Source organism: Cyprinodon tularosa, unplaced genomic scaffold (genome assembly GCF_016077235.1).
Source record: "Cyprinodon tularosa strain WSP-4 unplaced genomic scaffold, ASM1607723v1 ctg977, whole genome shotgun sequence".
NCBI lineage: Eukaryota > Metazoa > Chordata > Actinopteri > Cyprinodontiformes > Cyprinodontidae > Cyprinodon > Cyprinodon tularosa.
Window position 1 is genome coordinate 97425 of NW_024039759.1, and position 12376 is coordinate 109800.

The window sequence follows — 12376 nt, forward strand, 5'->3', positions numbered from 1 at the left end:
TTTCAATTCCGAGTAAGGAATGCTCTGATCTTTATACTTGAGAAACCAAACAACCTCTCCACAGACGCATGGACCAACACAGAAGAGCGCCCTCCTCTGGACAACACTCTGCACTACATCTACACCTGATGGACAAAGGACATTCTTTGGAGGAGCAGAATGTTCACATTTTAGACAAAGAAGACAGGTGGTTTGAGAGGAAGGAAGCATCTATGTTAAGAAAGAAAAAACAACCTGAAACAGAGGGGGGGGGGGAACTCAGATTCCAGCTTTCAAGAACCTCCAATGCAGCAATAGAGTTGATTCCTTCCCGCTATCATTGCAGCTCCACCCCCTTTACAGGAGACCGGAAGACCTCACCTATTATTAGAAATATTTTATTTATACTCTTACTTTGTTTGTGTTTCATGGGTTGTGTACTAATGAACTCTTATGATGTATATATAATATGTGATTCATCGTTTATTAACTCTTGCTTAAGATCGTTCCAGATAAAGGTCATGCAACAGACGGGTTGTGAAAGAGGTCTGAACATCCTCTATCACGTGTTTCTTCCAAACATGTGTTCTTGGAACAATTCAAATGTAAAACAACCACATGCCTTGTTTTAACATATGTGCTGAGGTTTACAGTAAGATCCTTTTGTTTCCCTTCCCCCTAGTTAAACCTCAGCTTGTGTAATTAGGGACATCCCCTGACTTCAATAAATAGCGTGAAAGCTGAAGACTGCAGAGTGGGGTGGAGATTGTAAACTCTGCAGTCTCTTTCAACTCTCCTCGCGAGTAACTAAATTAATTGTCTCTGTGCCTTCTTTCTTTCCCTGTATGTATGTATGTATGATGTTTTAGGTGCTTAGACCTGACACCTATTCAGCCAGGCCAACTATTCCCTCTAACGACCCCCCCTTTCAGAGACATAGACAGGTATGGGGCATTGCAGGCTAACAAAGAAGCCAAACAACCCCCATTCCAAAGGGGGGGACCCGTTCATCCGTTTCTATTTGCATGTTTTCTAAACTAAAACCAGGCTTTGTTGGGCTGCTGATAAAACCTGGAACTAAACGCTATTTCTGACATTTTGGATTGAAAAATCTTCCTGGATGGAAGAGAAACATCCTCAGACTTGGAAACAAAGTCCAGTGGATTGTTTTTTGACTTTTTTGGAGTAAATCCGGAGAAGATCGATAATGTATTGAGGAGCCATCCCATTCCAAGCTCTAAACACAAACAATAAAATCTTTATATCAATTCTAAAATGAACAGAATTGAAAAGAAGCAAGATTTGGTGTAAAGTGTTGATGTTTGGTCCCTGTTAAAAGACGAGCTCGCTGGCTAATGCCTGAATAACGTGCATTACAGTAGTCCAGATGGCTAGAAATAAGAATGTAAAATCTGCCCAAAGGGTTAAAAAGATAAAAATGATTTGACCTTAGATAAAAGACTGAGATTATATAAAAACATATTATTTTCTTTATGGATTTTATTTAAAAAATACATTCCAGAAATGAAACTGTTATGACCAAACACAGGTTTTGAGAGTAGCTTTGCTGTTTTCTATGTTAAATCAATTTATTCATTTTTTTTATTAATTTGTATTTTTGCAAAAAAATCTCTATTCTCCCACTCTGCAGAATCTATTAGTTCAATCTCTAACGTTCTGCTCTCTCTGCTTTTTCTCATAGTAGCTTCATCTGGTCTGTTCATGTTTGGCTGTGACTCCATCCTGGAGAGAAATATCAGCTGTGCTGCTGCCATCAACACCTTTGTTTCTAGATGTTGGAGCTTGGCCTGTTTTCCAGTGTAGTCCTGTTTCTCTGACTGTGACTAACTGGATGTGCTCTCTTCATCCTCTGACATGGGAGCTGGCTCGGAGCTCGTCTGCCTGGCTGTGTGTTTCCTGGACGGGGCCGCCTGTGGAGCTGGTTGACAGTTGCCTTTTGTATCTATGCTTCTTTTTCTATGTCTGCTTCTGTCTCCTTGAACCCCAGTGGGCCTCAGCAGATGGCCGCTCACACTGAGCCTGGTTCTGCTGGAGGTTTCTTCCTGTTCAAAGGGAGTTTTTCCTCTCCACTGTCGCTACAAGCATGCTTAGTGTGAGGGATTGCTGAAGAGTCAATGAGTCGATGCAATCAGCTGGTTTTCCTTAGATAGAAAACTTTGAATCAATCTGACTGGATGATCAGGTGAACTGGAAAGTGACCTGAGATGACATGATGTGAATTGGAGCTATAGAAATAAACTGAATAGAATTGAATTATTCTATTCTATTCTTTATTATGAGCTTTAAGTTTCTGGGCCTCCCAAACGTCCCAGCCGTTCATACAGAGAGAGTCAGGAGGGACGTTCATCGCAATGTACGGGACTTTTCATGATTTTTTTCCATAAAATAATAAATAATTTTAAGTTTTAAAATTTAATTAAACGGAATAGTTGAAATCAGTCCCTTTTGCCTTGTTTTAGCTCAGTTCTGTTTACTTCCTGCTGTAACTAACTTATCTCAGCGGGAACTTTTAGTGATGAAATGTTGGCAGCGTCTCGCTGCTGTCCAAAGGTTTAGATCTTTCCAAAGCCTTTTGTTTGCAGTTAGCGTCAGCTGCTTTGGTCCGGAGATCCAGTGGAAAAAACAGGTACGTTGGATTTCTTTCATATTCCACAGCTAAGAAATGTTCTGAATATCATCTGTCTTGATTCTGTTATTTTTCCAGTGACTATGGACAGGCAGTTGGGTCAGACTCTCCTTCTGCTGCTGCTTCTCTGCCGTTCAGGCGACAGCGACTGGCAGAGCGTCTGTCCGTACAAATGTCAGTGCTTCACCTCACTTCAAGTCCTGTGTGCTGATGAAAGGATGTCGAGTTTCCCCAGAGTCATCTCCAGGCAGGTCCGGGAGGTGGTGATAATGACGTCCTCACTGGCCTACCTTTTCCCCACCTCCCTGACGGAGAGCCCACAGCTCACCAAGCTGGTTTTCCTAAACAACGCTCTGAGAAGCATCCACTCCGACACGTTTGAGCACCTGACTGAGCTGCGGGAGCTGGAGCTCAGCGGGAATCCTCCACTGGATCATCTCTACCTGGGAACCTTTTCCAAGCAGGAGAATTTAACCAAGCTGCTGCTCAACTATAACAGTTTGAAAACGGTTCTTCCTGGGATGTTTGATTCCCTGAAACAGCTGGAGGTTCTGCAGATGAAGGGGAACCTCCTATCGGGCCTCCCTCCTCTTCTCTTCCAGAACCTGGGCTCGCTGCATTTCCTGGATCTCTCCCAAAACCGACTCCAGAATTTAACAGAAGGGACGTTTTCTGGTCTGGCTGGTTTGAAGATCCTTAGGTTGAACAACAACCTCATTAGTAACCTTACATGGGAAACGCTGCGGAGCGTTCCTCAGCTCACAGAGCTTCACTTAGAGTGGAACAGGATATCCCACCTGGATGACAACGTCTTCTCTGCTATGACAAACCTGAGCGTGCTGAATCTCCGTGGAAACCTCCTGAATTCGTTCAGCGATGCGGCGTTTGGATCTGAGCTGACGAATCTGAGGGAACTGAATCTGAAAGGCAACAGACTGACTGAGCTGTCCTCTCTGAGCCATCTGAGCTCACTGACAGACCTCATGCTATCAGCCAACCGGCTCTCCAGCCTCAAAGAAAACTCTTTCAGAAACCTAACGGCCCTGGAGACCCTGGACCTGTCTGACAATCAGCTGGCCTCTCTGCCTGAAGGGATCTTCAACGCTCTGTGGAGCATCAGCGTGATAAACCTCCACAATAATCACCTGGAAAAGGTGGACGCCAAACTGATTGAGGACCAGATTATGATTGAGCGGCTCTACCTGTCTGACAACCGGTTGGAGACGCTCCCGCCGGGACTTTTGGACAATTCTTTCTTGCAGCTTACAGTGAGGCTTCATGGGAACCCCTGGAGATGTGACTGCCAGCTGCGGTACCTTTACGACTGGCTGCTGACGAACAGCAGCGACAGGGAGATCTTGGACAGGTTGTCCTGTCAGAGCCCAGGTTTTCTGAGGGGACGAACCGTGGGGTCAGTTGGCCGGGATCAGCTGGTCTGTCACCCGGCTGGAAACCAAGCGCCTGATCTGAACTCCTGCTGGCTGCAAGAAGCTAACGACACCATGATCATCAGGTGCAGAGTGGAGAAATGCTCTGCGGCGATGGTAAGGTTGCAGCTGGAGGAGGAAAGCGGTGAGATTAGGGAGCACATCTTCAATAATACGATGGAAAAGTCTCAGTGCAGCAATGAGACCCTGAATGCGAGAAGAATCGATTGACTGAGGACTTTGCTCAGATGCTTCCCCCACAGCAGCAGCCAATCATGCATCCAGTCTGCACTGTAAGCAAACCTCTGAGTCACCAACTGATAACAGGAAGGCTGCTGGATGACAAACTTTTTCAGTGCAAAGTTCAAATTATCATTTTTATTTAAGATCCTGTATTGGCTAAAAAGAAGAAGTAAAAATCAAATGTGTTGATGATGACCAGAAAAAGTTTTCTTTCTATTCCAGAATCAAACAACAGAGACAAACCCTTTGATGTTTGGGAGACAGTAAAGCTAAAAAAATTGTTTAAAGGATCGATTTCTGCTTCCTGTTAATCTTCTGTTAACAAGTAGAAGTTTTTCGTCTTGCAGATTAAAATCATACTTTTAATGTTTCAATAAGAGTAAAATATAGAAAAACAGGACGAGTTGATATTATTAAATGTTGTAACGCCTTATTCAATTAAATTCTATTCAGTTTATTTCTATAGCTCCAATTCCCATCATGTCATCTCAGGTCACTTTCCAGTTCACCAGATCATCCAGTCAGATTGATTCAAAGTTTTCTATCTAAGGAAAACCAGCTGATTGCATCGACTCATTGACTCTTCAGCAATCCCTCACACTAAGCATGCTTGTAGCGACAGTGGAGAGGAAAAACTCCCTTTGAACAGGAAGAAACCTCCAGCAGAACCAGGCTCAGTTCAAGGAGACAGAAGCTGAGATACAAAAGGAACCAATATACATATATCCCTTTGAATATCTAAAAATAAATTTAAAATGATAAATGAAATAAATGGATGTCAACTTCAATTTGTTAAATTTATATTTATTAATCAAAATGATATGTTCTTTTCAGGGGGTCACCAGTCTGTTGCATTGGAATGGGGTCAAGAGTCATAAAGTTTGAAACCCTTGTGATAATATTGCATATTAGGATAATTATAGAATAATAATATCTCTAACGCCAACTGAGGAAAGAGGATGGAGGCAGAGTGGTAAGTCGAGTATTTTTGGAATAAAATTACTTTTAACGAGGGCTACATACTGAAATACAGGTGCTGGTCATAAAATTAGAATATCATGAAAAAGTAGATTGATTTCAGTAATTCCATTTAAAAAGTGAAACTTGTATATTATATTCATACATTACATACAAACTCATATATTTCAGATGTTTATTTTGTTTAATTTTGATGATTACAAATGACAACAAATGAAAATCTCAAATTCATCATATCAGAAAATTAGAATATTACTGAAGACCAATAAAAACAAAGGATTTATAGAAATGTTGGCCAACTGAAAAGTATGAACATGAAAAGTATGAGCATGTACAGCACTCAGTATTTAGTTGGGCCTCCTTTGGCCTGTATTACTGCAGCAATGCGGCGTGGCATGGAGTCGATCAGTCTGTGGCACTGCTCAGGTGTTATGATAGCCCAGGTTGCTCTAATAGTGGCTTTTAGCTCTTCTGAATTGTTGGGTCTGGTGTATTGCATCTTCTTCTTCACAATACCCCATAGATTTTCTATGGGGTTAAGGTCAGGAGAGTTTGCTGGCCAATTAAGAACAGGGATACCATGGTCCTTCAACCAGGTACTGGTAGCTTTGGCACTGTGTGCAGGTGCCAAGTCCTGTTGGAAAATGAAATCTGCATCTCCAAAAAGTTGGTCAGCTGCAGGAAGCATGAAGTGCTCTAAAACTTCCTGGTATGTGGCTGCGTTGACCCTGGACCTCAGAAAACACAATGGACCAACACCAGCAGATGACATGGCACCCCAAACCATCACTGACTGTGGAAACTTTACACTGGACTTCAAGCAACGTGGATGAAGTGCCTCTCTTCTTTTCCTCCAGACTCTGGGACCTTGATTTCCAAAGGAAATGCAAAATTTACTTTCATCAGAGAACATGACTTTGGACCACTCACCAGCAGTCCAGTCCTGTTTCTCTTTAGCCCAGGCAAGACGCTTCTGACGCTGTCTGTGGTTCAAGAGTGGCTTGACACAAGGAATGCGACAGCAGAAACCCATGTCTTTCATACGTCTGTGTGTGGTGGTTCTTGAAGCACTCACTCCAGCTGCAGTCCACTCTTTGTGAATCTCCCCCACATTTTTGAAGGGGTTTTGTTTCACAATCCTCTCCAGGGTGCGGTTATCTCTCTTGCTTGTACACTTTTTTCGACCACATCTTTTCCTTCCCTTCGCCTCTCTATTAATGTGCTTGGACACTGAGCTCTGTGAACAGCCAGCCTCTTTAGCGATGACCTTTTGTGTCTTGCCCTCCTTGTGCAAGGTGTCGATGGTCGTCTTTTGGACAACTGTCAAGTCAGCAGTCTTCCCCATGATTGTGTAGCCTATAGAACTAGACTGAAAGACCATTTAAAGGCTTTTGCAGGTGGTTTGAGTTAATTAGCTGATTAGAGTGTGGCACCAGGGGCCATCAATTTTGAACCTTTTCACAATATTCTAATTTTCAGATATGATGAATTTGAGATTTTCATTTGTTGTCATTTGTAATCATCAAAATTAAACAAAATAAACATCTGAAATATATGAGTTTGTATGTAATGTATGAATATAATATACAAGTTTCACTTTTTAAATGGAATTACTGAAATCAATCTACTTTTTCATGATATTCTAATTTTATGACCAGCACCTGTAGGCCATCTCTATAGTTCTGCTGCTATAGGCTTAGACTGCTGGAGGACATAGGGACCCCTTTTTCATCATTCTGCTTCATTCTATCTCTATTCTCCCACTCTGCAGAATCTGTTAGTTCAATCTCTAACCTTCTGCTCTCTCTGCTTTTTCTCATAGTAGCTTCATCTGATCTGTTCCTGTTTGGCTGTGACTCCATCCTGGAGAGAAATATCAGCTGTGCTGCTGCCATCAACACCTTTGTTTCTAGATGTTGGAGCTTGGCCTGTTTTCCAGTGTAGTCCTGTTTCTCTGACTGTGACTAACTGGATGTGCTCTCTTCATCCTCTGACATGGGAGCTGGCTCGGAGCTCGTCTGCCTGGCTGTGTGTTTCCTGGACGGGGCCGCCTGTGGAGCTGGTTGACAGTTGCCTTTTGTATCTATGCTTCTTTTTCTATGTCTGCTTCTGTCTCCTTGAACCCCAGTGGGCCTCAGCAGATGGCCGCTCACACTGAGCCTGGTTCTGCTGGAGGTTTCTTCCTGTTCAAAGGGAGTTTCTCCTCTCCACTGTCGCTACAAGCATGCTTAGTGTGAGGGATTGCTGAAGAGTCAATGAGTCGATGCAATCAGCTGGTTTTTCCTTAATTGTAAATCTAATCCAATTTGATAGTTACTTCTAAATAAATTGAATAAAACTTTTCTAAAAGCACTTTTTCTACGTGAGTCTCTGCAGGTTTAAAATAGGAAGAGGAATAAAGGTGAATTTGGAAACGACTGGGATTAAGAGTTTTCTAAATGTTTGAGTTTCTAAATATTAAATGAAAACTTTCCCCCAGAAAGAACTAATCAATGTTAAACAATGTTCAATTATCATCAGGGGAAAAATTAAACAAACAAAGAATTAACTACAAATATACAATTTTTGCAAACATATGTTTTTATTTAAATTATCAAAAGCAGCCCATCACATCCATGCAGAGTCCCACAACATGTTAGAGACTCACTGGTCGTCCTGTGGTCACCCCTCTGGTCCTGAAGACTGGGAGGGATGACAAAGCGTCCCCTCTGCACAGCAAGGCACACAGATGGCTTCACCTCCAATACAACACTTAGTGGTGGTTAACAGGGGTCAGATGGAGGGATGGGGTCAATTGGCTCTTCATTTTGATGTGAATAGAATCACATTTAACAGGACAAAAAGCTGTGGAGTTCAGATTACCTCCACCCTGATTGGATGATGAAGCTAATTTAGAACTTTGATTTTGTATCAGAGAGAAATAAAACAGAAAATAAAAGACAAACATTTGAAGTGCTAAAATAGAAACATAAGTGTTAATAGTTTCAGTTGTAAGGAAATCATATTTAAATGTCAAATCATTCTGGCTTAAGCATGTATATAAATGTACTCTTTATTAGACCAGATTGTCCAAAAAATTTGAAAATTTCTATTAAAAAAATCCTGTCTTAAAATCTTTTTTTTTTCCGTTATCTTCTGCAGGCCAGTTAGTTCTACGTCAGCCTGAACACCTAAATTCAGCCAATCATATATCAACGGTCATCTGTCAATCAAATGTTTTCGGTCATAGCATCTTGATTCATCTGTTGCAGCTAATATACGCAACGGTTGAAATCAGAATCCTTTCCTTTCCCATTGAGTTGCGTCCCAGTGTTCACGGGGATGGACGTCTGTGTCTTCGGCAGGCGTAGAGCTAACAGAACTGGCAGCGTTGCGAGGCAAGGGCTCAAACATGTACGGCTGGAAGCCTTCTACACCAAACCAAGCTTCTGCTGCCCTGGCGTCCTCTTCCACAACATCTTCGTCCCCGCTTTCCTCCTCTAAATAAAAAATGGATGACGGAGGAGACTCATCCACGACCTCCGACACTAAACTCTCCTCCTCTTGCATGTTTCCGCTGTCCATAGCGTTCCTTGACAGCGTCGTTTCTAAGTCACCAATTTAGTGCTACTTGGTCCCAATTTTGGTCTCACTTTCCGTACTTGAGTAAAAGTACAGATACTTGTGTTAAAAAATACTCTGGTAAAAGTGGAAGTACTGATTAAACTTCTTTACTCAAGTAAAAGTAACAAAGTACAGGCTTGTAAATTTACTTAAAGTATAAAAGTAAAAGTAGAAACCACTTTTTTCATGCCGTTGCCTACATTTTAAATGGATGTCTGCCAATAGGACTAGATCTCCGTTGTGTTCATTTTCAATCATCTCGTCGTCCATGCTACTATGCTAACGCCACCGCCACCGAGCTGCAATGATTTGCCGCCAATGAATACCGCCGAATCTGTCGATTCATCTTGTAGTGGTGCGTCAAATGCAACGTAGATTCCCATCCAATTAGATTGAATTTGGTATTGATGACGTGAAAAATAATAACGGTAACTCCATTGAAATGATTCAAAACTAAAGTAACGAGACAATTTTTTAAAATGTAAGGAGTAGAAAGTACAGATATTTGTGTAAAAATGTAAGGAGTAGAAGTAAAAAGTCGCCATAAAAATAAGTAGTAAAGTAAAGTAAAAATATCAGAAAAATCTACTTGAGTACAGTAACGAAGTATTTGTACTTCGTTACTTCCCATCTCTGGTCCCAATGGAATTTCCCATTGGGAACCTACTAGCACTAAGTTGCTAACTGGTTAGCAAGATGCTTCCGAGACACCAGCCACAACCGAAAGGCTTGCGAACCTTCTGCCACAACAATCCCGCCCCCTTTATAATCAACCAATCACATTCACTTTATTCACCCGTGTAAAGTTGTGCACCACTGGGAGAATTCGGAAATGCAACGGTTCGAACAGCCGCTTTCCTACGACTTTAACTTTTTTGTGTGAGATTAATTTTCCTTATTTGAAATTGTACAGTAAAAATTACAACGATAATGTTAAGGATCCTCCTTTGTCCATCTTTATAGCAGTTTTAAAGCTTGCATCAATTTTTTTTTTTTTGGGGGGGGCAGGGGCAATATCAATGTCTTTCATGGGGCCCCAAATTCCCCCAGGCCTTATAAATTACTCATGTCGCCTCAGCCTAAATAAATCCACCATTTCAGTCAGTGTATATTTAGCATTTTCAGAGATTTTCTTCCATAGATTTCCGGCACCAAACTGGGTCAGTGCATGATTGGTGCTCGTCTCTGGAGGTACTTAACGGAACAGATGTTGTATTCTAGACATGTCAACAAGGAGACTATCATGCATGTACACCATCGCCCTTAAAGGCAACATAGAGACACATTCAATAAGCTTCAGTATTTCTTGGATTGAGGGAGGAGGTTCTGGAGAGAAGCTATGCATCTTGTGAGACAAAAGACATCATCTCCAGTCTGCCGCCAACATTCCACCCGTTCCAGTTCGCCTACTGACGGAACCGCTCCATTGAGGACGCCATCTCTGCTAATCTCCACCTGAGCCTGGCACACCTGGAGGAGAAGAACACCCACGATGGATGCTGTTCCTGGACTTCAGTTCAGCTTTCAGCACCATCATCCCACAGCATCTGATGGGCAAACTGGGACAGCTGGGCTTCAATACAACCCTCTGCTATCGGCTGCTAGACTTCCTCACCAACAGACCTCAGTCAGTCCGGGTCGGACAGAACACCTCTGATGTCATCAGCCTAAGCCCCTCCCCTCAGGGCTGCGTCTTGAGCCCCCTGCCGTTCACCCTGATGACACACGACTGCGTCCCCAGGTTCACCACCGATCACATGGTGAAGTTTGCAGACGACACCACGGCGGTGGGCCTCATCAGAGACGACAACGACCTGGACTACAGCAAAAAGCATCCTAGATGTCAGCGAATCTGTAACAATAAACTATTAATCGCTTCTCAAATAGGGCAACCAACGAGTAGCCGACCCATCTCTCAGCGGCCAAAAGGATGTGTTTGGAAGCCGCAATACTAATTAAGCAGCAAATCGAAACTCTGCATCACACCGTTAACATGATAGTTGCACTACTTGGTGAATGTTCAAATCCCTTTAAATAGAACTCAACTCAGTGTTCTACTGCATTTTGCACCATATGTATTTATTTTGCACAACTCTGAGCCTCCAACATCGATGCCTTTTACACCACGTCTTTAAACTGGTTTTCCGTTTCTCCTTCACTGTTTACATTCTGACCACTGCTACACTTTAATTTGAATTTCACTGCTGTTAGCTGCTCATTTACTGTTGAAAAGCCGTTCACATTGAAATGTTGTTTTGTATACACACAGTGCTTGGCAATAAAGTTTGTCTAAGATATAGTCCTGCTGTGATGTATGTAATCTCTTTGTGATTTTGTTTTTTTTCCAGTTTTTTATAAAATCAAACTTAACTACATAAAAGTTTTGTTGAGTTTCAAACTAAAGACACCCATGGTAAATCTGGAGGAGCTGCGTTGGCTTCACATCAGGATAGCTTAGTGTGAGGGATTGTATTTGAGTCAACGAGTCAATACAATCAACTAAAACACTTGGCAATAAATTCAGTGAGGAAAAGACTTATTCAGACCACCTTCCTTCCTGTTCTGGACTATGGAGACATCATATATATGAATGCTGCCTCCTCAGCTCTAGTTTATTACAGAGCTTTACGTTTCATCACCAACTCTGCCTTCAGGACTCATCATTGAACTGTATGCTCTGGTTTCATGGCCCTCTCTAAGCCTCAGAAGACAACATCATTGGCTTACTTTCATTTTTAGGCCATCCTGGCTGAACTCCCTCCATGCCTGTGTCACCTCATGTCTGTAGCTAACAGTGGTTACAACTCACCGTCTTCAAGTCGGGTTCTTTCACTATTCCCAGGATCAACACAGATCTTGGCAAAACATCATTTTCCTATGCAGCACCATGGTCGTGGCACAATATTCAAAACTCCCTGACTCTTATTCCGCTACAGCATTTTAAATCACTATTGAAAACCGCTGCACAGAGAATTGTAACTGTTATTCTAGAGTCTAGTTTATGATTGATTTTATTATGTTGTTTTTATGTGTTTTTTTATGTCTTATTGTACTGCTGCCTCTTGGACAGGTCTCCCTCGAAAAAGAGATTTCATCTCAAGGGACTTCCTGGTAAAATAAAGGTTAAATAAAAATAAAAAATGCTCCACAGACTTTACAGATTGATTGGAAATTCCGTAAAATTTAAAAAAAAACATCCACTGGACTTGGTTTCCAAAGTTTTAAGACGTTTCGCCACCTCTCCAGGAAGCTTTCTCAATTAAAATGTCTGGATCTGCAGTGAGTTTGAGTCTTTATAGACAAAGCCTCGTATCGCTTGGAAACATGCAAGTAGAAACCGATGAGTGAAGATTGGAAAGAGGCGGAAATTTTAATAAGACTGTTGAAGAAGCTCTGATTGGGTGTACAGTGGTTGAAAGAGACCACATCAAGTTACAGTGAACTTGGGCACATTGCTATTCCTGGGAGAAAAACAGGACTAAAAAAGTGTCCAACTCTA

The 12376-nt window shown here is 42.0% G+C and overlaps 1 protein-coding gene across 1 annotated transcript; it reads left to right on the forward strand.

Moving 5' to 3' along the window:
- Positions 1–2471: 2471 nt before the first annotated feature.
- Positions 2472–4621, forward strand: LOC119777017 (carboxypeptidase N subunit 2-like). Its single transcript, XM_038275752.1, has 2 exons — positions 2472–2626; positions 2705–4621. Exon 2 carries the CDS (start codon positions 2710–2712, stop codon positions 4282–4284), a length of 1575 nt encoding a protein of 524 aa, XP_038131680.1. The 5' UTR covers positions 2472–2626; positions 2705–2709; the 3' UTR covers positions 4285–4621.
- The last annotated feature ends 7755 nt before the right edge of the window (positions 4622–12376 follow it).

Excerpts from the sequence above, each read along its gene's own strand:
- LOC119777017 (XM_038275752.1), top strand. The coding sequence starts at position 2,710 with ATGGACAGGCAGTTGGGTCAGACTCTCCTTCTGCTGCTGCTTCTCTGC.